General features: G+C 41.9%; 1 protein-coding gene across 2 annotated transcripts; it reads right to left on the bottom strand.

Moving 5' to 3' along the window:
- Positions 1 to 1,067: 1,067 nt before the first annotated feature.
- myh7ba (myosin, heavy chain 7B, cardiac muscle, beta a) lies at positions 1,068 to 27,854 on the bottom strand. Of its 2 annotated transcripts, XM_080787216.1 has the most exons (43): positions 27,823 to 27,854; positions 27,336 to 27,489; positions 27,025 to 27,128; positions 26,598 to 26,744; positions 25,993 to 26,149; positions 25,232 to 25,259; positions 24,798 to 24,894; positions 23,232 to 23,324; positions 22,900 to 22,963; positions 22,478 to 22,576; positions 21,547 to 21,650; positions 21,090 to 21,228; positions 20,852 to 20,970; positions 19,529 to 19,678; positions 19,099 to 19,269; positions 18,749 to 18,928; positions 17,882 to 18,014; positions 17,346 to 17,419; positions 16,869 to 16,956; positions 16,196 to 16,313; positions 15,885 to 16,008; positions 15,257 to 15,393; positions 13,439 to 13,694; positions 12,960 to 13,202; positions 12,398 to 12,574; positions 11,627 to 11,772; positions 11,418 to 11,508; positions 10,779 to 11,168; positions 10,220 to 10,346; positions 9,955 to 10,073; positions 9,234 to 9,430; positions 8,709 to 8,892; positions 7,791 to 7,956; positions 5,321 to 5,445; positions 5,108 to 5,223; positions 4,756 to 4,948; positions 4,057 to 4,260; positions 3,851 to 3,976; positions 3,594 to 3,764; positions 3,059 to 3,163; positions 2,844 to 2,939; positions 1,418 to 1,552; positions 1,068 to 1,175 (listed from the first exon to the last, which is right to left on the bottom strand). In XM_080787216.1, the coding sequence occupies exons 2-43, from the start codon at positions 27,427 to 27,429 to the stop codon at positions 1,164 to 1,166; spliced, it is 5,799 nt and encodes a 1,932-aa protein (XP_080643342.1). In that variant the 5' UTR covers positions 27,430 to 27,489; positions 27,823 to 27,854; the 3' UTR covers positions 1,068 to 1,163. The 2 variants fall into 2 exon arrangements, with proteins under 2 accessions (XP_080643342.1, XP_080643343.1); XM_080787217.1 differs by lacking the exons at positions 24,798 to 24,894; positions 26,598 to 26,744; positions 27,025 to 27,128; positions 27,336 to 27,489; positions 27,823 to 27,854 and having other exon boundaries at positions 25,993 to 26,103.
- Positions 27,855 to 27,993: the final 139 nt, after the last annotated feature.

Genomic DNA, 27,993 nt, shown 5'->3' on the forward strand with positions numbered 1-27,993 from the left:
TTCCAACTATTAATGGCAGCTGGGTTTCATCATTCAAATAAAATAGAATTCTGTCCGCTTAGCTATAAAATTATGTCAGGGAATAGGGATAGACAAATTACACAGTATATGTCTTTCATTTGCATTGCACCTCCCCCCCCCCCCCCCAAGCTTTTATTTTCGTTCGAGTAATAGTACAACTCTAATAGTATTACTTATAATAATGTAATTAAAGATAACTTCATTCAGATTTATTTATTTTTATTTCATTTTCCAGATTTTTTTTTCTTCTTTTTTTTAGATTTTCATTGGTGGGCCAGTCATAATGGTCCCGCGGGCCTGATGTGGCCCGCGGGCCTGAGGTTGAGTATCACTGCCCTAACCCTAACCCGGCTATAATCCATGGTCAAAAACGATGAAAAACGAGGATTTGAAAAAAAGACAAAATCACTTCCTGACCATGGGTTATAGGCCATGGTGTCGGAGTGATTTTCGTAATTTTTTTCAAATCCTCAAAAATGATGAAAAAACGGCATGCTACAGTACCCTAACCCTAACCCTTGATCGTAGGAGATAGTAATGTAGGACTCTACAGATCAAGTGCTATCCAGTCATAAAGTTTGAACACTTGAAGAAACTACTACAGAAAACTGGAAACACTGCATCCTATCTGTAGGAATGAACAATCGACAGCAGGGGAAAACAGAAACAGGACGGAAGACAATGAGGCACAAGTGTGGCCTACATGGGTCACATATAATTCGCCCAGCTGGTACCCACTTAAGGCCCAATCAGATCCCAGTTCAAACCCATATAGGCAAACACAGGTGGCGCACACATGGTTCTGAAATAAAATGGCCCATTTGGATACCACCTAAGACCCACTTAGAAACCCGCAAAAGCCCATATGGGCTAACACGGGTGGGCCCTTTGTGAAAACTGGGTGCACGGCCCACTCGGAACCCATGCCCATAGCCCATGTCAAAACCCAAGTGGGGCCCAGATGGACATGTTAGCTGGGGATAAGAGCACCCCTCACTTCACACGAGTGTGATTTATTTCCTCCAGACTAAAAATAACTAGTCATATTTACAGGTTAAATAGTCTTTATTAGAGGCGCATCCTCACAGGCATGCACAGCTGTTGCAGCTGGCAGACGGTGATAGGCGGTCTTCTTCATCGTGTCACTCAGCGAGCTGAAATACACAAGACATGTTTATTAGCAACCACATATACAGTGTAACACACAGACAGAAAATACCCATGACCACACCGGTCCACACAAGACATCACATGAGACACGGCATGCGAGGCTAACTTCAATATTGGATTGCATCATGTCTGTTCTGAGAATAGCAAGTTATTTCAAAGAATACTTCTAAAGGTCACACCAATGATTGAATCACATGAAGTCCTCTAATGATATTAAACTACTGACCTTGCCACCTTGGTCCCGGGTGCGAATACGGAGCTTGTTGACCTGTGACTCGGCCATATCAGCTCTTTCTTCTGCATCATCAAGTTCATGCTGAACCTTCCTGTACTTGGACAGGTTGGTGTTGGACTGCTCGTCCTGTGAATACGTGGGGACAGAAACAGGAGAGTCATCATTTGCAGCCCATCCTCATGTTATCTACAGTTATGTTATTCTGCAGTTTTTTCCAGCAGAGGTACGCTGATGCAATATTTGACTAGATAGATAGATAGATAGATAGATAGATAGATAGATAGATAGATAGATAGATAGATAGATAGATAGATAGATAGATAGATAGATAGATAGATAGATAGATTTATATCAAGACCCATTTACAGTACAAAAGGTTGCTGACAGTGATCATTATAGTTGTGATTTGTAGGCAAATAAAGCATCAACTTTTTGAGGGCACAAAGGCCGAGTGCCAGGGCATGAAGGCCATCAATTACAACATTGGACATTTAAGTCCCCGGTCATAATTATTTTAGCTTAAAGGTTGATTTAAAGGATGATTACATATTTTTATTATTATTTATTATTATTATTATTATTATTATTATTTATTATTATTATTATTTATTTTAATAGTGCTTCTTAAATAAATAATCACAGCTTTAAATAACAAAATATAAGTAGCTACTGTTGTAAAATATTGTAAACATCTCTGTAACATGTATTGGGGTCCCAGTCCAGAGATTAAAATCATAATGAAATGGCCTAGGACCCTGTCACCCCAGGCTAATTCATTCATATACATTTAATTTGGGGGTCCTTGAAATTAAAATGGCAGCCTACATAACTTTTGAATGAGGGTTTGGTTTAGAAAAGCCTATATTTTGTGCAAAAAGTAATATATTGAATAACATATAAATGTAGGTTTTAAGGCTAGACTGGCATATGGCATTGTAGAGAGGTTAGTGACAGATGAGATTATGGGGCTGCAGGACTGAGGACTCTGGAGATAAGTCAACACAAAGTGAAAATGCAGCTTCAGATCAGTTTTTTGTTCTTACCTGGAGTGTGTTATCTGCGCTGTGCACAGGGGAACAATGTGTTTAATTATATCCATGGTATTTTTATGTTGCTGTCTAATATGCGAAAAGTACATCTATGTTTGTTTTGGTGGGCTAGATAGATAGATCATCTCTCATCCTCTTTTTATGGACAGCCACGATGTTTCGCGTTAGACAAAAATAAATCAGCTGGACCATGTCCGACCAACGTTAATGCATGTGCCGTAGGACCGCCACACAGTCGCGACGGAAACATTATTTTGTTTTGAGTGATAGTTGCAGTCTCACTGGATAGCTAGATTAGCTACACTAGTAGGCAGCGTGTGGGCTAAATGTGTATATATATGCGTGTGTGTCTTTTTAAGTGCACTTACCGCCTCTTCAGCCTGTCTCTTGTAGCTTTTCAGCTTAGCCTGCAGCTTGTCTATGAGGTCCTGGAGGCGAACCAAGTTTTTTCTGTCCTCCTCAGTCTGCAAAAACAGCACAGGGCATTCTAGGTTTTTCATTCTGTCCACAAACAATCGCTACTTGTTTCAAACCCTAGCAGTATGTTGTTCCATCTATGCAGATGCAGGAGGTGACATGTTACCTGGTAGGTGAGTTCTTTGATCCTCCTCTCATACTTGCGCACACCCTTCTGATACTCCTGGCTCATCTTCTGCTCAGACTCAAGCTCACTTTCTAGGTCTTTTACCTGCCAATGCGTTTAGACAGTTACAAGTCTGCTCTCACTATTCCAAAGATGAACAGGTAGGATAGCGCCTGAATCAATGCTTGTGTAAAGTTGCTTTCCCTAAATACTGTGTAACAAAAGCAGCCACATTGGCTGCCTGCCAAGGAAACCGCCTCCCAAAAATGTCATTTTCTATTCAATAATCTTGCATGGCTATATTGTTAACATGTCTAATTCAAATCATTATGATTGTGTGCTTGGACTTCTGGTGACTTTCAAAGTGTTTGATTAATACTATATAAGAGATGCATATGTGGGACAGGACAAAATGCCACCTTGGACTAACAACAATTTAAAAAGTAACCTGGTTGGAAGTCAACTTCTAACCCAACCCTGTCTGGCCCCCAGTCTACCACATTGACTACAGATTTTCCAGTGTAAAACACCTCACCCTGGTCTCTAGTTTCTGGATCTGCTTCCTGCCACCCTTGAGTGCAATCTGCTCAGCCTCGTCGAGACGCATCTGCAGATCCTTGACGGTCTGCTCCATGTTCTTCTTCATCCTCTCCAGATGTGCAGTGGTGTCCTGCTCTTTCTTCAGCTCCTCTGCCATCATAGCTGCCTACAAAAGGACAGTTAGGCTATTGACGCATGCAGGGAGTCTGAGTCAGTATTATGTGAGCTCTGTAAATGTGTGTAGGGCCTTACGTCAGTGATGGCCTTCTTGGCCTTTTCTTCTGCATTGCGGCACTCCTGCACTGCATCATCCACCTCGGTGGACAGCATTGACAGATCACTTTCCAGCTTCTTCTTCTGGTTGATCAGGCCAGTGTTCTGCATAAAAAGATGACAATGATGTTCTCTGACCTCAGCTTCTTATGTCCTCTTTGGTACTCAATGCGCTGATACCTTACCTGAGCATGCAACAGGTTGACTCTCTCGGTGCACTCGAGCAGTTCGTGCTCGGCTATTTTCCGAGCCCGGTCGTTCTGCTCCAGCAGGGCCCTCAGCTCCTCCACCTCTGCAGCCAGCAGGTTGTTGCGGCGCTCTGTCACTGCCGCCTGCTCCTTCAGTTCCTCATTCTGGTGCAGGGTCTCATCCAGCTCCAACTGAGCATCCTGCAGCCACAGAATTTCACATTATGTACCTGACCTTATGCAATCAGGAATCAAGTTAATTCACGGCATGAAAATGACAGACCATATCGGGGATGGAACGTAGTCTAAAGAATTATATTTTTGATGTGATGTAAATAAAACAAAAAAGAGAAATGTAGACATTAGCATCTGCTAGTTGACATGACAAACAGGGGTTAGTTGGCAGGCTGGCTGTTTATTTTATTTTAATTTAACCTTTATTTAAAAACATATTGAGACAGAAATCTCTTTTACGAGTGGCAGAAATAAAATTGCACATCAGTGCTACCACAATACATGACATTACAGAATACACCCTTGTTTATCCCTCCAGAATACCTAAAAATACAATAAGAATCTACAAAAAGTTACAATCCTAAGCGATGCAAAAAGGGCAAAGTGCTACATTGATTTAGAAATGTACAAATAAGTAAATAAATATATGAGCCTAACCTAGAGGCTGTAGTAAGAACTCACCTTGATCTGGACCTGCAGATTTCGCAAGAGCTTCTGGGACTCAGCGGCCTGTCTGTTGGCGTGGACCAACTGCACCTCCATCTCATTCAGATCACCCTCCATCTTCTTCCTCAGACGGACCGCCTCGTTTCGAGACTTGGACTCTGCATCCAATGTGGTCTGCATGGCCTCCAGTGATCTCTGGTGGTTGCGGCTTAAAGAAGTGAAGGAGAGACAGAGTAAGTTAAGGACCATGGCTGACATGTGGCTCAAATGTTGGATTGCTCAACACAGCATGTAACACCTTGTAGATTAAGAAGTGGTCTGGGATTCTAAAATGTAAGAGAGTGTTATATCTGGTTATAAAGCTCACCGAAGGTTGTCAATTTCCTCATCCTTTTCTGACAGTTTCCTGTCAATGTCTGCCTTGATCTGGTTAAGTTCCAGCTGGATGCGGAGAGTTTTACTTTCTTCGTGCTCCAGAGTGCCCTGAGATAGACACAGAACTTAGTAATAATAATATGGTTAGCCTGAAGCTAAATTAGTCCACAGAAGAAAAACTAAAAGAATGTGATAGAACGCTTACCTCAGCCTCCTCTAGTGCAGCTTGGATCTCAGTTTTTTCCAGGTCCAGTCCCTTCTTCATCTTCTCCAGTTCGAGGACGGTCTTTGCTCCCTGGCTGATTTGATCGCACAGGTCGGCTATCTCCTCTGGTGTTGGGGATATCAGTCAGCTTATTAGATGAGTCACAAAGTGATTGCAAAACTATTCTTAAGGTTGTCATTTCTTTTGTGTCTATGTCACTCTGTCTGCAATGAATCAATACGCATCATCAAATGATCACAACACAAAGCCATGAAAAGTCATGCGTTAGATATTTAGTAAGGCTGTCACGATTCTCGATACGAATCGAAATTGAATCGAAATTGACGTTCGATTCAATGTATCGAAATGAGGCTCCGAATCGCGATGTTTTATGTTTTTACTTCCGCGAGCGGCCGGGCCATTCCGCCCATGCGAATGCATGGAGAAAAAAAAGAGACGAAAAGCCAGCTGTATCGGAGCCGTGCCACACACACACAGTCAGTCACACACACACACACACACACACACAGAGAGAAAGAGAGAGAGGAGAGAGGAGTTGACAGAAGTGAGAGAACGAGACCGCTGTTGCGTTTCACATGGCCAGTGCTGTTGTAGACAGCGGCGACGACGATGATACACGGAAATAAGTGTGGAAAAGAAGACGAGTGCCGTATCCCAAAGGCAACACGTCAAATATGGGCCAGCATCTTAGCAGACATCACAACCCTAACCGCAAGCACGGGAGCAGCGCATGTCGGACCATCGCTTTTTCGCATCGCAGCGACGGTCCCCCCGCTGCGGAGCGGACCGTTGCCCCGTCGGCTAGAATGCTGTCGGAAAATAGTGTGCCTCCCAAAGACAACAACACAGCCAACTATATTCTAGATTCTTATAGAGAAAAGCTCTCAGCTAATTCGCCCCGTGCAAAACAATTAACGCACGGAGTTGCGGTCTGCATAGCTGCAGACATGCGAGCACTTTCAATGGTGGAAAACGCTGGCTTTCAATGAGAGTTGCAGAACAGCAGAACCACGTTACAAAATGCCATGCAGGTCGCATATGACCACGCGTGTGTTGCCTGGCATGTATGATAAAGTGAGGGCACAAATCACTGAAGGGCTGAGCCATGCAGATCAAATTGCACTAACAACAGATGGGTCTATATACTATTTGTCTTTTTTTTTCTTTCTTTTACTTACTTAGAGCTTAACAAGAATGTTACAAGTCATCTCATCTTAAAGAAACATTAAAAAAATGTTAGGGCATGAAACCCAAAGTTGTTAAACCTTTTATTATTCTCATTCTGATTTGTTATTTATAGAAAATAAATGTGACTTATTGGGAAACAAGTGTTTTTCTTTACAAACCAAGATATTGGCCTAAATTATAATGAATATAGCCCTCAATGCTGAAAAAGGAGGTTTTTAAAAAATTGATTGAAAAAATTGAATCAAACATCGAAGCAAATCGTGAGCTTCAAATCGAAAATTGAATTGAATCGTGGACTAGGCGAATCGTGATAGCGAATCGAACATCGAATCGAATCGTGAGCTGCAAATCGAAAATTGAATTGAATCGTGGACTAGGCGAATCGTGACAGCCCTAATATTTAGCTAAATATTTGACATACTGTGCACTTGGTGGTCAAATATCATTTATATCAATTATTGATTAAGAAAATGTCATAAACTATTCATCATAGGAGGATATATTTAGAGCACTGAGGTCATCTGCCCAGGAGACTCACTAAACACCTCTAGATTGTCCTTAGTTGTTCTCAGAGCTACACTCCAGTGTTCTGGTGTATTTTCACATAATGACCCAGGGTTCAATGAAGCCTGGAATACAGGACACCCGAGAACCCCAAAATGTGAAAACGTAATGAATAAAAGTATGCTTTTGAAAATGGTCTGAAATAAAGTAAAATATACATGATTTGAACATCATTATCAGACCAAAAATGTTTAACGTATTGTTTATGCCATAATAACTGGCTAAATGTCAAATGTTCAAACATGCTTAAAGAGGGAGTGCCACAATTTTTGTAGCGTTTTTATGTGCAATGGTGTATTAACTTTGTATTTAGGGTTTCTTCCTGGAGATTGAAACCTTGACAGTCAAACGGGCCAATGAAATAAACAGTAATATAGTGACATCACACTATCAGCCCCTCCCCTAACCCCCTCCCCCTTTATCATACAACTACAGCTGTGGCTGCGGATTCAGTTCAGGTGGATCACCACCCATCACTACCCACCAGGCAAACCAGGCATACTTAATGAACTGGTGGCGTGCCCACATAAAAACAATTTTTTTAACAAATACTGTACACTTATAACTGACTCTTATAAGACCTGATGATCATGTTTTAGGGTGGAAAGAAATCACGACACACAAATTAGCCAATTTAACATTGAGGTGGCCAGACTTATCAGGTGCTCACTCCCTCTGTTACTGTATTTTGTAGTACCTTGGAGGTTCTTGTGCTCCCTCTTGGTGGTCTCCAGATGGTCCAGAGCCTCCTCATAGGAGTTCTTCAGTTTGAAGAGCTCCGTGCTCAGACCACGAGACTCTTTCTGAGAACTTTCCAACTCTAACTGACACTCCTCATATTTTTGTTTCCACTCCGACAGAACCTGTAAGACATTATCAGACACATGGCATATTGCTTGTTTCTGTATTTGCGCATTGTACAGAGGAGACAAACTAGAGGTTGAGGACGAGAGGACGACATGCGGAGATGGGTGAAAATAAAGAATACTGCGTCAAAATACAAATGACAAATATTGGGTCAAAAACATTATCATGGCCCGGACGCGCTTTGAACAGGCATAACTCATGTCTCGTCAGTCCGTCCGTCCGTCCGTCCGTCTGTCTGTCTGGTGTTTGGAGCAGGCAACCAAAATATTTAACATTGTTATCATCGAAAACTAGACACCTATGGCATGAGACAGATTTTCTTTCCGTTGCCAGCCAGACACTAATTCCAAAATACAAAATATTATTTGAAAACTTATTTTAAATACACAAATATAAAACACTGCCCATCTCTGACGACATGTAACAAACTGGTCAAAAATCTGATTAAAAACCCATGATGTTGCATGATCATGGTATGTAACTGAATCTGACAGATTGGGAAAATGTAACATTTGATTGAATGAAATCGGAAATCCTCCATAAAAGGTCCTATAGTCAGACAATGTGTGACTTCACCTGGACTGATGAGCTCCACTGTGTTTCAAGTTTCAAGTTTTCAAGGTTCTTCATTTGTCTCCCGAGGAAGAAATGTGTCTTAGACAGACAAAGGGCCCTTTAAGCTTAGCCCTTATGCCCATGTCGCCGCAGTGCAGCGCCAATAAATATAAATAAATGTGTCCATCCTTACCTTGTCAAAGTGGCGCTGCTTCTTGTCCAGGGCAGCAGCTGCAGCATTAGAGCGCTCCAGGTCCACGACCAGGTCCTCGATCTCCGTCTGCAGCCTGTGCTTGGTCTTCTCCAGGGAGGAGCATTTGGCATTGGAAGCTTCCACTGACTCCTCAGCATCCTGCAAACGAGTCGCAAGCTTCTTCCTAATGGTAGAGTGTGTAAACGTAAATGATTACAAACTGCGGCTATACAGTACGTGTTATTAGATTGACACTGTCCCATCTGGCTCCATTATATCGTCTCTGTCGAGTGGAAACCTCATATGCCCCAAACTGTTACTTTTCAGGATTCAAATAAAAAAAATAGCAAAAGTTGCAGATCTGCTACTTTTGTGTTATGCTGGTAGAATGATCAAATTCGGCATTCATTTACGAAAAGAAAAAAAAACACACAAAAAGTTAGAATACAGAGGTCGGCGGTTTCTGCCCAACAGTGACGATACGATATGATTTGATATGATGATACATAGCAGAATGTTACTTACTTGGCCTCCTCCAGTTCCTCTGTCCTTTGGATGGCGTCGGTCTCGTACTTGGTCCTCCACTGGGCCACCTCAGCGTTGGCTTTGGACAGCGCCCTCTGCAGCTCAGCCTTGGCCTCAGCCTCCTCCTCATACTGCTCTCTCAGCAGGTCACAGTCGTGTCTGGATGACTGCAGGGCGTGGGCCAGGGCACTCTTAGCCTAAAGACCAGTGGAGGAAGCAAAGTAACTAAGTGTAGTCAAGTACTGTCTGTGCTTATAACAATTTCAGGTACTTTTACTTGAGTGTTTCTCGAATTTTCGATACTTTTACTTCTAGTCCACTACATCTCATTCTCAAGCGACAAATATTGTACTTTTACTCCACTACTAATTATTTGAAAGCTGTGGTTATTAGTTACTTTGTAGATTTTGATTAATATTACAACAAAACATACATTAACCACTTCAGCCCTGTTTTAATTGCGATGCGTTGTGTATATAAATACCGGATCGATAAAAATCTGTATCGACCGATCGACTCAAAATCTAATGATCGGAATCGGATCGGGAGCAAAAAAACGTGATGAACAGAATGTTTCTACTTCGGGTTTTTTTCTCATCACTGCTAAAGACAAACCATCAAGGTGATAGAAGAGAGTGATTAACAGCTCTGCCTCTATTCTTCAATGCTGGTAGTTTACTGCACGTAAACGATAAACGGTTGCAATGACAAAGCAGTGGACCTTATTCTCCTCGTCCAGCTGTTTCTTGAGCTCCTCCGTAGTCTGGCAGGAGGAGGTCTTGGCACGCTGAAGTTGGGAGACTAAGGCTTCCCGTTCTTCAAGCTTCCTGCTCAGCTCAGCTACACAGAGACAAGATAGAGAGTGGTCGGCATCTGTATCGTATCATACAGCATACAGTGTGTGTGTGTGTGTGTGTGTGTGTGTGTGTGTGTGTGTGTGTGTGTGTGTGTGTGTGTGTGTGCGCGCGTGCCCAGAGATCCCATACCACTTTCGGCATTAGCTCGAGCCCTCTGGGCACTGGCGTCATTGAGCTGCCTTTGGAGCTCCTCCACTTTGGCTTTAGTCTCATTCATTTGGTCTTCATACATGCGGCACATTTTCTCTGAGTTGGCCTGGAGACATTGTGAAATTGGTTGGTCGGTTAGCTTATTATTTTATCTAGATATTGATAACATCCTATTAGTAATTAGTTAATATAATGTAATGTATTAATTAAATAGCCTGTATAATTATTATTAAATTAATGATTATTTTATTTGTGTTAATATACGTTTTGTCAGTAGCAGCTGTGCCTAAAAATGTGTGGTCATATTTTCTGAAAATAGCAGATCTACAAGCCCACAATGCGTCGCACTTTGTGGGTTTCCAAGACCAAGAGACAAGTATTAAGTGGTTAAATGTCCAAAATACACATTAACATGAATCCAATATAATAGAAAAGATAATGTGTAAACAATGATGAAGACATCTATGTAGTAGTAAGTAGGGTGTCTCTCTCTCTCTCTCCGCTATAGGCTGAAGAACCCTGGTTGCTTCATGTGTACCTTGCTCTTGGAGAGCTGCTCCACGGTGGAGGCCAGGTCGTCCACCTCCATCTTGGCCTCGCTGCGCTCCTTCTCCAGCTTCTGCTTGACGCGCTGCAGACTGTCGATCTGCTCTCCGAGCTCCGCCACCGTGTCGGCGTGCTTCTTGCGCAGCGCGGCCGTCGTGGCCTCGTGGTGCAGCATGGCCTCCTCCAGGTCCCGCCGCAGCTTCAGGAAGTCGCTCTCGCGCTTCTTGTTCATCTCCACCTGGGCCGAGGTGGCGCCACCGGCCTCCTCCAGGCGCTCGCTGAGCTCCTCCAGGTCGCGGGCCACGTCCGCGCGCTGCTTCTCCACCTTGGCCCTGCAGGCCCTGTCCGCCTCCAGCTCCTCCTCCAGCTCCTCGATGCGAGCCTGCAGAAACACACGGGAGGCGTGAAACCGACGGAAGGCAGCCGACGTGGAGTTGCATGTATTCGACATGATGGCCGAGGTTGTCACCGACATACGCAGCCGAAAAACAGTAGTTGCGCCGCTCTGCTCGTGCAAGTAATAATGGACCTCGATATGAAAAGGGTTGAAAACCACTGGTCTAACTTTGTTCAGATGCTGTTATGATGCGTAAAGCTTTGTGCGCTATCCACGGCAGGGTCCATTCCTTACCTGAAGCTCTTTTATCTTCTTTTCAAGTTGAATGACCAAAGCCAATTCATCTTCAATTTTGGAACTCATCTCATTCATTTCAAAGTCTTTCCTGGTTGAAAAGTAAAAAAAAGTTATAATTCATTATAAATAATAACTGGTTTAATTAATACAACTTGAAAGAAAACCAAAAATAAGTTTCTTAAAATCTAAATATGCAAATGACTGACTTTTTCAGCCTCTCTTCAAGTTGCTGTTTGTCATTGTCCAGGTCCATAACCGACTCCATGGAAAGCTTCAAATCTCCCTCCAGTTTGCGTTTGCAACGTTCCAGGTCCATGCGCAGCTTCTTTTCTTGCTCCAGAGAGCCCTCCAACTGAGAAAAAGAATAAACATCAAGTTAATTCATGTGAATGCCATATAAAATAAATAGATTAAATCTATCAAATGATGTAAATCTGTGAATTATTTCAGTCAATGTGATCATGGGAGAGTTGCTAACTTGCTATACATCCCATGTATATAATGCAATTTAAAACATACTCATAATGCATTATTTTCTACTCATAACCCTGTACAATTATAGTTATAAGAACTCATAAATTCATATTGCTTTATGAAAAGTGAGGGGCGCTCTAATCATTGTACATCATCATGAATCATTTCATACTGGTCAATCAGAATGCCTGTTGCCACAAATGTACGTCATATTTGGCGGACATTTGACCTAATTTGTCCTTTTATTGGCAATGGCAAATATTGAGAGTTTCTCAATATTTGAGGTCTCAGTCAGTATCCAACAATGATGAGGAATGAGGTCTCAGTATCCAACAATGATGTAGTATTATCATACTTGACCTTCACCTTCAAGTCAATATGTTATGTACATGGGATGCATAGCACCCTTCTGTTACTGTCTAGGGTAAACTTTGTCGCATGAGTATAAATAAGGCCTATTAGGAGGATGAAGTGTCCTTGAACTGGAACATTTATAAACTCACATCGTCCACTTGTTGCTCCAGCTTGGCCTTAGCTTTGGTCAGGATGTTGACTTTGTCCTCCTCCACCTGCAGGTCATCCAGTGTTTGCTGGTGAGCCTCCTGAAGAGCCTTCTTCTCCTTGGTCAGCTTCAGAATGGTCTCATCCAGCACTGCCATCTCTTCTATGAGGTTCTTCACCTGCATCATGCATGTGGATGTGGGAGAAAATAATACACAAAGCTCTAGTTTTTGTTTCATGACACCTGTTTTGACCAGTTAATGAGTAGTCCGAGCTGGTTTTAGGACTAGAAGGAGCAATGTCGTCAACGGTCCTTTACCACTAGCAGGGCCTGAGGATATCAAACTTCACTGAAGTGTCCTTTTTTTCACTCGACTCTCAGAGGAAGGCCCTTTGGCCGAAACATGTCATTATCAGTTGATTTACTGTAATTTGTATCTTTAAAGAGGAGTGGCACCTAATGGGGATCCGAATGAATAATGAATAAAGCATAGAGCATGGGATGTTGGTATGGGCCTGGATTTGTTCCCCCAGGTGTTACATTGTTCTGCGTTCTTCGCTCACCTTGTTCTCGGTGGCATGCTTCTCCTTCTCCACCTTGGCTAGGGTGATCTCCAGATCATCAATATCCTTCTTCAGCTCGGCACACTCATCCTCCAGCTTCCGCTTCTTGGAGAGCACGGTGGCATTCATCTCCTCCTCGTCCTCCAGCCTCTCCAACAGCTCTTTGACCTTGGCCTCCAGCTGGATCTTGGTCTTGATCAGCAGGTCACAGCGGTCCTCTGCATCCGCCAGGTTGTCCTGCTCCTGACGAGAGAGGACACGGTACCAAAAGAACAAAAGAGTTGAGTAATAGACTGAGACGAGATATAAAGGAGAAGTCAACATGTGTCTGGAAAAGTTGAGCGCATGCCGTTTTAGTACTGACATCTGGATCCTAACACTAAAATTAAAACACGGCATCTGTACTGGTAATGTTGAATGAGTGAATGGGTGTATGGATTGTTCTAGAATTGCTCTGTGAATGGTCCTATAGTACTTACTGCCTGCAGCAGCAGAGAGAGGTCATTCTTCTCCTGGATCAGGCTGACCTGCCTCTCTTCAAACTCCTTACGCTTGGTCTCCGATTTCTCCAGAGCCTCTTTGAGCCTGGCCAGTTCTTCCTTCAGAGCAGCAAGCTCCTTCTCTGTGGCAGCACTCTTCAACAGAGGTTTGATCCTAAAGAAGAGTCTCATCCAAGGCCAGTGTTTCACTATATTGAAGGCCCGGATGTTCCATTGGATGATCATCAAAGCCTCTCTGGAAACAAGAAGGAAAGGCATTAAAGAAATAAAGGGTGAAAGAAAGAAGTGACAGAAATAAAGGATAAATAATTAACATTTTCACGCTGGTGGGAAGTTGGCAGGGGAGGGCGTTCTCTGTTGTTGTTGCTAGTTATTCAGCAGGAACTGGGAGGGATAGTGTATTCCACCACACAAGTTATGCTCCTCACTGTCAGGTAGGCATTGTGTCAGGTTCTTGCATGTACGTTTTTATGCTTTGTTTCCTAATCTAATGTATTCCACTGTCTGCCTGTTCTGTCATTTTTTGTGTGGGGACTGCAGATGTAAATGAGCATTTACTATGCTAAATCCGTTGAATTGAATTGAATTGAGGGACAGGGACTACTGTATACACATGGTATTGGCAAAATGAAACAAACAAACCAACAGAACAAAAAAAAACAATGGAAAATAATTAAAGGAAGAAAGAATTAAAGGGTAATATATTTAGAATATCTCAATAGTAGAGTTAATCAGAACTCTAAATATGGAACTGAGGTAGATTGCTCAAGGACTTCCTGTCAGGGTTTAGAGGTGTGTGTTTTTGTGTGTGTGTGTGTGTGTGTGTGTGTGTGTGTGTGTGTGTGTGTGTGTGTGTGTGTGTGTGTGTGTGTGTGTGTGTGTGTGTGTGTGTGTGTGTGTGTGTGTGCGCACGCACGTGCACGCAAATACCAATGGACAAGACAAGGTTGTGTCGGAGGGATCTAGTAGAATGGGAGGTGGTTGAATGAGGTAGGGGTTAGCTGAGCTATGAGTCTGATTGAATGTTTGACATGACTCCACGCTGGGTGCCTCAAAGGTGAACGTCTCTGTGTTTATTTAGAAACCGAAGCCCTCTGTCCAACGGCATCCTTTAATCCTCTGTCACCCGCCACATATCCCATCCCCGCAGTCACTTAGAAGTGCAGGCGCCGCGGACAAAAGGAGCCATGGGGCATGGGGCGTTCAGGGAGAGAGGGAGGGGGGTGGCATATTTTTAGGGTGTACCCAGGCAGCTGCCACTTGACACATGTCGCCACGGAGCTCTGTGGACAGCGTCAGCATTGTTTAATTTAGAGAGATAAAGGTGAGAATGGCAGAGACGGGCGTGTGTGTATGTGACAAGAGAGAGCCAGGGCCCTTATTACCAATAGGGCCACACACATGCCTGGTAACCATACATGGGCAAGCACACGCCTCACACACGCCGATAACACTGCCCTTGCATGCCACAAATACTAGACCAAGGGAGGGAGCACCAAGGTATAATGTATCACACGATGAAAGGATCGCAGCTGATCATGTTCCTACTGATCCTGTTTTCGGAAAGCAACTGGTCACCCAGTTCACTCATATCATAGCAATGTCTTCATCTGCCGGTGAGGTTCAAAGCAAACCCTCTTACTTTACTCTCCTGCCCTGCTAGGTCGGCATACTAAACACATCTACTCTCTTCTAGCTCACAATGCGTTGCTGTGCGACACCACCGTACACCAAAGTATAAATCAGTCTTAAGTGATTAAGATATGAAGCCGAATGTTCCTTTGATCTCATACTTACTTCCTCTCCATCATCTTAAAGAGCTCCAACTTCATGATCTTGCCACGGCTCACAGCCTGTAACATGGTGAGGACTTTGGCCAAGCGATCGTCCCTCAGCTCTTCTAGAACGCCAAGGAGGCCTGCTTTGAAGAACACCTGTATTATAGGAACAAAACCACTGCAATAATCAATGGCTGATAATGAACAGCAGTTTGAAAGTACAAAAACAGACTGTTCGATTGTGTGGGACACTGGTTAACACCAGTGGTGTGTGTACGGTTGGCCAAAATGTGAAATTTCTTTGGTAGGCTACTAGAGTATTCATTCAAAACACATCTATGTGTAACAAATCAACATGGCTATACTCACATTTATACATAGGATGAATTCATGTTGATTTAAATGCATTAAGAGAAAAAAAAATGCAAAATGGCAGTTCGTACATAAATTATCTCTCTATAACGTAATCATCAGAATAACGCTTGGAAATCTAAACTGATTTTCACAACATATTTACAAATGCACCCAAATATTAGTTTGTATCGTGCCACTCTGTGACTATTATTATCATAGGCCTATAGGATCAGACGAGACTTGACAGTATAATTGTCAACAATAATTTTCAAACCCAATCTCCGCCCTCCCACCTTCGTGTGTCCAAATCTATACTGGGTGTGGTCCACATCCAAAGAGGCCAGCAGCTTCTCAGAAGCCTTCCTGCTGTCCACAAACGTGTCATCTGGGATGGCTTGTGGGTTCAGGATGCGATAGCTGTCCACGAGTAAGATAGTAGGTTCTGTTACTGATCCAGACTCAGATTCACATTGGTATCTATTATCTAAGGAACTGTTTGTTGACATTTGTGTAAAACAAAGTGTACAAATGGACCCAAATGTACCATATGGGACCATTTTCGACACTCGGACTTTACTGTCTGCATTTGTCCCATTCATCTCACCGCTGTTTGAAGTCAGCGTAGAGAAGGCGGTTAGGGAAGCCCTTTCTGCAGATTCTAATGCCCTCCAGCACACCATTGCAGCGTAGTTGGTGCAGAACCATAAAGGCATCCATGATCCCTGGAATAATACAATAATAGTTGCACACAGGAACTTAGTTGCTGATGAAATGTGTATTTGTATTTAGATTTTTTGGTACAGCTGTAAATAGTTTATGTTTTTTAGGTATCTCGATTACTGTCAACATTGTTTTGTGAATGAATGCATGGGACCCGAATGGAAACAACACCGCAAGGTCTTTTTTCGGTGCTCCTTTTGGATAAATGTGCTTTGACTGTACCATGTACTGTTTTGCATATGTTATTATCTAATAAAATAATCAATCAATCAATGTATGTGCCATGACACCACCTCAAAATTTTAAAATTAAATACTGAATTATTATTAATTATATTTGACATCAAATCTATTTTAATTTGTATAACAAATATACCATATAATAGTTAATCCACAGTTAAGAATCGGATTGTTCTTCCGCACATATAAATGTAAAAAGAGTCAGAATGGTCCGTTGTTCAGAGATGCAGTAACTTAATTAAACAACAGAATGGTGTATTCAACAAAGCCATGTAATAAGAATTATAAGATGTTGTAATTGAATACACTTTGTCATACCTGGAGTCTTTGACTCATTAGGGATGAGGCAGCGCACAAAGTGGGGCTGTGTGCTGCGGAGGTTGGTCATCAGCTTGTTCAGATTCTCCTGAAGGTGCGGAGAAATGTAGCAGAAAGCAAAATCGAAAAGAATCAGTGACTAAGAATTATTCGATGACTTGAGAGCAAAAACCTCAACACCACGCTACGAACAGGACTGTGCAAATTGCTGCAAAGATCATAGTCTGTTTTAGAGCACATTGTGATCACCTTCATACGTTGTCCCCGGTGTAGAAGAGAGAGGAGCCAGCACAGACTTAAAGTGATGTTCATGTGATCAATGCCCTAAACATCACTGCAAGTCTTAACTGCCTCCTTCCCGGCATTCCAATGATAATTTATCACTGGATATTCTGGTTCTACTTGAGTATGATTGAGGGGATTAAATCAACTACATAACGCTGGTGTACATTGACATCAAACCGGTGCCAGACTCACCTTGTGAAGCTGAGATACAGTCTGAAAAGATGCAGCCTTCTTCCTCTTCTCCTTGACCCCGCTCTTGGGGTCTGCTGCTCATGGGTGATAAGACTCATCAGTTTAATCATACATTGATCCCAGTGATCTAGAGCACTGGTTCCCAAACTGTTTAAATCGAGACCCAAAAGAGAAATTAGACTTTTTTGTCCGCGACCCAAACTAGTGAAAATAGCATATATCGCGTCGCTTCGTGACGTCTTGTGAGCATTTTTACTACTTCCTAAACTTTTTATTTTTTTTATACGATACTGTACAAAAGATGTTGGAATAGTTTTTAATTGATGAAAACGTCTGATTATTTTATAATCTTTTGAAATAAATGTAGGAAATGAAAAACGAATTCAATCACAACCCATAAAAATTGGTCCGCGACACAAATAGTGGGTCAGTACTCGACGGGACCCATGTTTGGGTTGCGGACCAATTTGTATGGGTCGCGAGTGGAAACCAGTGATCTAGTCTACAGTCATGAATGTCATCAGGTTGCCTTGTACCTGTGTCTGAGCTGACATAGTTCTCATACAGAGAGGCCAGTAGCTTGTTGGCAGACTTCTGGAAGCACACCACCACCGTCTCATTCAACGGGTCTTTGTTTTTCTCCAGCCAGCCAACAATGTTGTATGGTACCTGTGAGATATACAGCCAACATCTTAACCCATTAAGACCTGAGGCCGATTCATATTCCTTCTAAATCAGCAGTTCTCACAATTTCAAGATTTTTCTCAAATGTAAAGAAATACACTGTACATTGTACACTGTATCTAATTACGTAGTTTCACCTGAAAAAAGTCCCTAAAGGTTTCAATGGTTCTTTTAACTCTGCGAGCGAATACTGTGTGGTATAGAGAGTATGCACATGCATGATTTTTCCATCAGGACACGCCCCCCTCATCTAGACTGAGCAGACATTGAGCAGCATAGAGTGATGGAGTTTGGAAGCGCTCGTTGGAAATCACTCAACCGTCCTGCGTACCACCCGTTTCTAAATGTCACATAATGCAGGAGGCAGCAAAGCACTTCCATTATTGAAAATAATCAAATGCAGGGCATTTCTTGACAGAAAGTAGCTCATAACGTTTCTATGGTGGATTTTTATGAAACAAAAACTTTGCAGATAGAAAGAGGATAATTCAAGCTTTTCTTACAGCTGCAATGTTGGTGAGTTTAACATTGTTTAATGCAATCAGACTTTTCTGTTTGGATGAATGGGCTGTTTCAAGGCCAGAAAGTAGTTTTTTGCCACTCAGTGGGCGTTCCCGCATAACTTCCAGGTACAATGATGTCACGCGCATACCCTCTATTGAAGCAGAGGAGGTTTTCCTAATGCTTGATAGGTCAATCTTTAGTAAGGATGGACTTACCACTCCGGCATAGTGGACAAGCTCAAAGTGGGCCTCGTACTGGCGCTTCTTATCCGGTCTGGGTTTTTGGAAGTTAGCCGACTTGCCAATGTGATTATCGTACATCTTGGCCTTGAAGCTGACCTCAGTGGCCTTGGGGAACATGCACTCCTCTTCAAGAATGGACATGATTCCCAGTGGCTAGAGGAAGAGGAGGTGGTTCATTATGTCATTCATTTATACATGACAGCTAATGATCACATAAAGTATTGAAATACAAATAAAGAGCAAAGTAGTACAAACTTTATCCAAGACAGATACAGATGAAGAGATAACAATGAGTAACCCAACATGAAATATGCCGTTTGTACTTTTTCAATTAGATCAATGCAAGCCTGAAGGTCAAGCCCGAAGTCGATGAAGGTCCAGTCGATGCCCTCTCTCTTGTACTCTTCCTGTTCCAGGATGAACATGTGGTGGTTGAAGTACTGTTGCAGTTTCTCATTGGTAAAGTTGATGCACAGCTGCTCAAAGCTGTTGAGCTGCAATGAAAGTGGAACAGGTGTTTAGGAGAACTTTAGAATTGAACAACACAACAGCATGTCTAAACTAGAAAATATGTTACATTGATTATATCCTGCACCACTGCTAGTGTGTCACACACTCTGAGAGGGCACCTGCTGGTATTAGATCAAAGCGTACACACTCAGATAAAAGTGATTCTTCAGTGAGTCCACCTATAGGCAACATTCTCTACATTGCTCTGACTGTAAATGAATTGACAAAATGGAAAAAACTCACATCAAAGATCTCAAAGCCAGCGATATCCAGCACACCTATGAAGTACTGGCGAGGCAGGGACGTGTACAGTGTCCGGTTGATGCGTCCCACGAGCCATTTGAACATGCGGTCATAGGTAGCTTTGGCTAGGGCGCCGACGGCATAGTTAACCTATAACAGCAGCCACGCAACACACACACAGTCACACACACAAGAAACATGGTCATCGTTCACACAAGTAGCCTCTGTTGCGTGGATACCTGTGTAGAATCCTGAGTGCATCGATTGATTAACCCATTCTGACCTGAGATCAGATTCATATACGAGGTTTCCACTGGACACACACTGGTCTGATTAACCCATTCTGACCTGAGATCAGATTCTAAAAATGTCAGTCGTTCTTCGATTTTTCAAAAAATAGCAGACCTACAAGCTCGTAGCGCGCCACTCGGTGGCGCGCTATGAGCTTGTAGACCTGCTATTTTTCAATAGCTAAAGCATGACGTGATGCTAAACAAATGGGTTCCCGTTCAGAATGGGTTAAGAATTAAGACTACTGCTTATTGACACACTACTTGCTTATTAGCAAATAGAATAGCAATGCAAATGAAGAAGCTGATTTCTTCTTCCTACAAAATACTTTGGAATATTTCGAGATTGTTCAGTTAAACCTCCTCATCCTCCTACTGGTCGTATCATGGCTGATACATATTATGTTAAAAAGGCTTGCGTCCACAGACTCTGAGCATAATCCTACTTTATGTTTGAGTCCACAGACTCTGAGCATAATCCTACTTTATGTTTGAAACTGTATGTAAGCAATAATTATAATGTGTCCTAAGCATTCATTACATTTTACGGTTTGTTCTTTTCAAGCAAACAGTTACAAATACAGTAGGTGCTTTACAAAATAAGTCCATTAATATGTTGGACCCAGAGCCACATACAGTACTACTACTTTGACTTTGGTCTACTCTGTGCTACAGTATATGAGCCTGAAATACCGTGTTACCCTGTCACCATGGCAATACGGTAACATGATATACCATGACGGCCTTATAGCCCTGTCATATCAGGCCTCTCTCACTGCACTGTGTGACAGGGATGTCATGGTACTGGTCATTGTGTCTATATGGTACTGGTCATTGTGTAATCATGTCACATGATACTGACCATGATACCGACAATGATACCGACTTGAAATTGATGAGATGTTTTCTAAATTATATAACCAACACAATACACAATAACAAATAAAGCTGGTATTTTAATTGGTTAATTGGTAACCTGGCTATTGGATAGGGAGCACTAGCCCAAAGAAGGTTGAGATTTGCATTCACTCACCTGTTCAACACTCTGACCCTTCACCACATACTCGTTGCCAACCTTCACCCTGGGGTGCAGGAGCCCCTTGATTAGGTCAGCTGAACTGACTCCCATCAAGTAGGAGGCTTTGTCAGCACCTGTCAAACCAACATAGAATGGAAGCTAAACCAACACGGTCACAATCAACTTCACTGTCAAGCTTAAACACAGACTGTCACTTCACTGTGTTGTGTTCTTTGGACTCTGGGAATCTTACTTTCAGTGCCGTCGGCCTCAGCCTGTTCCTCGCGCTGTTTTTGCTTGAATTTCATGTTGCCAAAGTGCATAATGGCTCCGACTATTTTATAGCAGCCGTATTTCTCCTCAGTCATGAAACCTAGAATATCCATGGCATGCTGTGGGAACAACCAAGAACAAGTGATGTATATATCTATGTATATACTTTTATTCATTCAGTCATGATGAAACGCTAAGCATGGCCCCTGGAAAGAGGAGCGATTCACCGTGCATTAATACACACCATAGAAATGCATGTTTTATTAGTCATTGTACATTATCTTTCAATATTTACAGTACATAGTGTTATGACTGCCGTTGTTGTGATTATTGTTTTGGGAAGCACTTTGTGTTGTTTTTGTTTGTTTTTTCATGAAAGCTGCGACAGTATATAAATCAAAGGTATTATTATTATTTCGTCACAGAAAAGCTCTTACGTCAGTGCCCATCAACTCCTGCCCATCATCCATGTTCTCCACGGTGGTGACCCCCTGGGAGCAGAAGTGGTAGTCATAGGGGTTGGTAGATATCAGTAGCATATCTGTGAGGAGAGAAGTGGTAGTCATAGGGGTTGGTAGATATCAGTAGCATACATGTGTATCTGTGAGGAGAGGAGTGTGCATGATGAGGTCTTACGGCCAAGCTACACCGGGCATGTGTGCGTTTGACGTAAGCGCACTGCGCACAAAGTATGCGTGCGAAATGCCCCGGCTACACCAGATCTGTGGCGCGCGGCAGATTTGTGCGGGACCTTCCGGGAGGATATATAGATACACGTGCATGGGGGCATACGCACGTAAAAAATTAGAACCGATCCTATTTTTAGAGCACGCATAGGATGGCCCGCGGTATCCGTGCGTCTGGTGTAGCTGGTATCATTGACATATATTGGTCCTATCCACAAACGCACTGTACGTGCGCAGTAAACGCATACGCACACGCGCAAAATTGCCTGGTGTAGCTTGGCCGTTAGACATTGGAATATTATGAATACAAATCCCATTTCTGTTTGCCTCTTAGGCTTTGTAAATGAACATTTTTCATGCATTGAAAACGTGGAAATGATTATGATGATTATGCAAAACTAATTGGTATTAGTTAATTATGTAACAATTGTGACAGGCCTAGGTTTAAGCACGATTTGCACTTTGTTGTAAGACGGTGTCATCTATTTTCAGGATGTGACGCTGTAGTATGACAGTGTATGAGTTAAGCATTACTAGCGTTGCAATGAATATTAATTCAATTACATGTCCACCAGGGTACTGGAGTATCATTCTTAACTACCAAGAAATCCCCCCCAGGGGTACAACACTCGGAGTTAAACTAAACTAAACTACTGTAACACTTTGCAGTGAAATAACTTACCTAGGAGTTCTGGCTTCTTCTGTGACATGATCTGATAGTAGATGTGGTAGCTCCTCTCACCAGGCTGCTGAAATATCACCCTGGACTTTTCCAGAAGATCTGACAAATGAGAGCAGCAACTTATTAACACATAACAGAAAATGTCTTCATTTAAGTCCTGAGTGTTCATTTAACTATGAGTGCAAACATGTAGTTAACTCAATTAACTTGGCATGGGCCTAGACAGCTGGCGTTTCACTCCCCATCTCTCTCTCCCCATTTCCTGTCAGACTACTTTACACTATTACACTACTTATAAATAATATACTTACAAATAAAGTCAGAAAAAGCCCCCAAAATATCTTTTAAAATATAATAATAATATGGATGTTACTGTGTACTGGAATGAATGAATAAATACAAAAGTAAATGTGTTAACTCACATATGTCAATATCAGAGGAGGCTAGTTTTCCAGTGTGTCCAAAATGGATACGGATGAACTTTCCCTGTGGGAGAGAAATTAGAGGATTATCTTATTTTGAGGATGTCATTATAAGTAAACATCTTCAAAAAACCTTACAAATAAAAATAAATTTCAAACTAATTTTCACATTTGAAAACATTTTAAGATTGTTCAAAATCAAATTATCCAAATCTTTATTTATTTTTTAAATAGTCGATGTGTTGTGAGATTGCTTAGCTATTTTCATCACGATGAAATATAGGGCTTCAGAGCACCGCGGTTCCATTCACAAACTTTTAACAGGTACTCACAAAACGGGACGAGTTGTCGTTCCTCAACGTTTTGGCATTGCCAAACGCCTCCATTGCAGGGTTCGCCTCAATAATCTGGTCCTCCAGCGTACCCTGCAAAGATAACAAGGTGGGTGAGTCCTCCACGGTCAAATAACCCTCAGTGTTAATCTAAATCTGACAGGGTATAAAATGGTCCATTGGTGTCCATTTCAAATGAACTGAATAGCATTACAACAATCTCAACCACTTGAAACTCAGCATCCATATTCTGGGGAGCCAAAAATAAGCGATCTACGAGCTTGCAGATCGGCTATTTTTGGGGACGAGATTTGGTGTAGAAGGAAAAAGCGGTCGAACTACAGAGCCAACTCAGGTCTAGAGGGTTTAAGTGGTTAAATCTACACTGTAACTTTCATGTCCTACCCTGGATTTGAACCAGAGTGCTTTACCACTGAGCTAATAGTCTGCTTGCTCAGGGGAGACATTGAATTTTTCAGAAAGTTCAGGCAGTATACCACTTGTCAAACAGTAGTGGTCTAAGCAGACCACAGGATATAAAAGACTCAACAGAAGAGCAGGAAAACCAGAGAAGTACAACCATGGCATTTGTGAAAGTAAAATAATATTAGTATACTCTACCCTATAGATCGGTGAAAATATCATTTTATCCACACAACAAAAGTGTGGATAAAAGTGTAACTTTAAGCCCAATATTTCATTGTATGATGAATAATACATTCTTGCTATTTTTGGAGAGAATTGATCATTTTTGGAAAACAATGTGGAAAAGGTTTAGAATATTAGGAAAATATGTTTTAAGAATATGAATATGAGTTTGAAAATGTTCGCACGTTTTCACCAATGCCCTAACATGCCCAAAATAGGGACTCCAGGTTGAAAGTGCAGCAACAATTCTAAATCAAATTGAAAGATAGATAGAACACATGCATCAACATAAATCAATGGTGATGATTGTGTCATAGAGCTAACATACCCTGTTTTAGTGGCTGACCCATGAGGGTGAGAAGAAGGTGATTATGTTATCATTGCATATAAAGCAAACACTTAATGACAGTTTCACCATCAAAGAGGAATATCATGACCAAGTTGAAATATTGATTGTTAAAGCTGTGATAAAGGTTTAGAAACCACGTCATTTTATATGATGAACAAAGCCACAAAAACGAAGCAGGAACGGAAATGGGAGGAAATGTGGGAGAAAAGGGGGAGTAAAAATGGACGCCAAGCAAAATAGGAAAAAACTAAAATCAAAGCAACTGAAAGTGCTATGCCATCTTGGGGTTAATGGTTTAAAAAAAAAAGAAGAAGAAAAAAGTGAGAAAATGAGAGGAAAAGGGAAAAATGTAAATGATTCCAAAAATCAACAAGAAGATAAAGTAGCTACATACAGATGAGGGTATAAGTCTATGAATGTAATCAATGTCGACATTCACCATTGATACTTAATGAAGAAAAGGTATGAAAGAATGTTTAAGGGGAATTCTCTAAAGGATTCCTGGGACCAAAAAAAAAAGGAAAAAGGGAAAGGGGAACAAAAAAAATGTACTGCCATATTGGCCTTACTCCTTTCTTAGCAGATGTTTCCCCCAGAGCTGCCACAATAGCAAAATACTGAATGACACGTTTCGTGTTGACAGTTTTGCCAGCACCGGACTCACCGCTATAGGAGTGTGACAAAAAATAAAAAATAAATGAACAAACGTGTGCATAAAACAGGTAAAAACGGGACACAAAAGGTTGCGTAAAATATACGTTACAAGTGAAGAGGGGGGGAAAAACCGTCTGGCTTTGTTTGGCTTTGACTGAATTACATTCAAGTGCAACAATATATTTCAAAAAAAGCTCAACGCATTTTAAGTGGCAGTGTTTGGAGGGTATACTTTACACATTATGTAGTTATTCACAGTTCTGCCAAAACATTCAAATGTCCTATACTGTCTTAATATGTCACAGACTTGGAAAAAGAGTGCATTCGGTTGTTAAACATTTTGACTCACGTGATTAGCATGGATTGATTCTCCCGATCTAGTTTAAAAACAAAAGAAGCATATTAGTTACATCATTTTTTTGTTTATAATTATACTATAGATGTCATCCTGAAAAGTGTTTTACTGCATAGCACAGAAACATCCTCAAGTGTTGATTTATCCATTTGTATAACTCAAGAGCAGAGACGTGCTGGCCATTGGGAAATCCGGGACAACTCCCAGTCCAGGCCGGTCTGCAGCCGTTTTCTTTTCTTTTTATATATATATTTTAAAAAAATCATATATTTAATTTCGAAGATACACAAGTATCTTTTAACAAGGTAACAGCCTATATAATCATGTTGCTCTGTGACATAATGTTGTGCACAGCAGCCGCTCTCAGCCATCCTGGCTGCAGCGCAGCCTGTTAGGTCACTGTAGGACCTAAAGTGACCTAAAATGCGCTCGCACGCCCTTGATTCGTCGGTGTATCGTTTCGTCGGCACGCAGCCTGAAATATGGGCCCACCACGTCCCTGCTCAAGAGTGTACAAATGTCTCACTCACTCTACTGTAGCGCCTTGGATAAAGGCGCTATATAAATGCACCATTTACTCTCCAAGTTATAAATTAACACTCAAGATTTTACTGTGTGTGTGTGTGTGTGTGTGTGTGTGTGTGTGTGTGTGTGTGTGTGTGTGTGTGTGTGTGTGTGTGTGTGTGTGTGTGTGTGTGTGTGTGTGTGTGTGTGTGTGTGTGTGTGTGTGTGTGTGTGTGTCCGTGTCCACTCACTCTTCAGCATGTCATTGTAGGCGTTATCTGCAATGGAGTAGATGTGGGGTGGGGAATCAGAGCGGCGCTTGCCTTTGTAGGCAGCAACCACAGAGGGATCGTAGACAGGCAACCATTTGTATGGATTCACTGTCACACAGAAGAGCCCGGAGTAGGTCTAAGAAGAACAGCACCATAATATCAACATGGGAGAAGTATAAAAGGCCTTTCATATAGTGTACACAATCACATAGCTTTTAGTTTGTATATTATGCATTGAATAATATGTTATAGGCTACAGTATGTATACATAATAACTTAGCAAATATATTAATATTTTGTTGCTGCTTGTTTATTAACTGCATGTAGATTAATTTACAACAATACAACAAACTCAACAAGTCAAATTCCTTCATATGTGTCATAATGAACTCTTGTAAAGACAAATTTAACTATATAGCCTACAATTCCAAAATCTTTGCACAAGCTCATGGCTCAACTCAGCCTCATGGAGGAAACCAGACAAATCTGCCATTGAAACAACAGAAAAAGGCCATTCCATGCAGGCTTCAATTCTCTAGTTTAATTAGGCCCACTGGTGAACATTGCATAATTAATATACTCACATAGATCATCCAGTGGGAATAGCGTCTGCGCAGGTTGTAAAGCACCGAGGCCTCGTTGAGGTGGGTCAGCATGGCCATGTCCTCTATCATGTCAAACTTTGCGGGGTTCATCTGCTGGATTTCACCCTCCTTCACTGTTAATGTTGTCTAAGCAGGAAACAGAGACTGGTTTACAGGTTGACTGTAGCCTGTAAGGCTAGTCGTGCACATCATGTTCAGTTGCTACAGCAAACCATTTTTTTTTAAATCTATGAAAAAGAGTGGTATTGGACACATTCAATCATAAATTATAATTATTTATTTGTCTTCTCATTTATAACGTTTGATTTTATACCAAAAGTGTTAATAGAAGATAAAGAATGAAATAATATCACATTTTATTTCACGCAAAGCCAGTAGGCTATAGGCCTGTGTAGCCTTAACTTACCCTCCGGTCTTTGGTCTCAACAATGACGTTGTCACCGTCTAGTTCTTTGATCTCGACCTCAATATAAGCTTCCTTGTCATCTGGGATCCACACACGCTTCTTACCTAACAACATATAACGCGGAGGAGAGACAGTGTTGATGGAAGTAGTGCAATGACTAACTAACTAACTAACCAACTAACTAACTAAACGAAATATGCCTGTATTCCGATGTGTTGAGTAGGATGCAATACAGTAAAACGACAAAATGTGTGACATAGATTGAAACGTGCGCGGAGCGAAGCCCGGTGCCACTGGAGCTTTCCAAGTACCATCAAAAGGCTCCTGCGCAGCCAGCAGCTCCAAGTCTGTTTTACGCAAAAACGGTCCAGCCTCCCCAAACTCCTTCAAGTCAAAGCGGGACATGATGATGATGACAACTCCTGGTGCACGACGCACCAACGGAACAGAAGGCTTCTGGGACTCCTTGGACAAGAAAACAAATCATTCAGTTAGATCAAGAGACATAATATGGGTGTTCTTCTCCGGCCTTTCCAGAAGAGCAGTGTGAAAGAGACGCGCAAACTAGAATGACTGTGTGCGTAAGAGCGCACAAATCCACTATTATCACCGCAGGCAATAGGCATTCAATCCTGTATCACGCGTAGCATAAATGCACTTGTCAGTAACCTATATGGGCTATATGCAGAATGACATTTGGAGTCGATAAACCACTTTAAAACATAGCCAACCCAACGCGCCAAACGTAGGCCTATATAGCCTAACTGAGAAAACAAAGTAAAAAAGTTGTAGACTGACCTCGTTATGCCGACAACGAAATAACAACTTGGTGAGGTGTGTCCCCTTTTTATTGTGTTTGTCAAGGTCACGGTCAGGGGAGATTTGTCCCTCATTAGCATATGCCACCTCCTCCAACGCCTATTGGTGGTGGCCGCGTGTCTCAATTGACACAAAAGGAAAGCTACGTTT

The sequence above is a fragment of the Protomyctophum bolini genome (assembly GCF_963924005.1).
Source record: "Protomyctophum bolini genome assembly, chromosome: 2".
Classification (NCBI taxonomy): Eukaryota; Metazoa; Chordata; class Actinopteri; order Myctophiformes; family Myctophidae; genus Protomyctophum; species Protomyctophum bolini.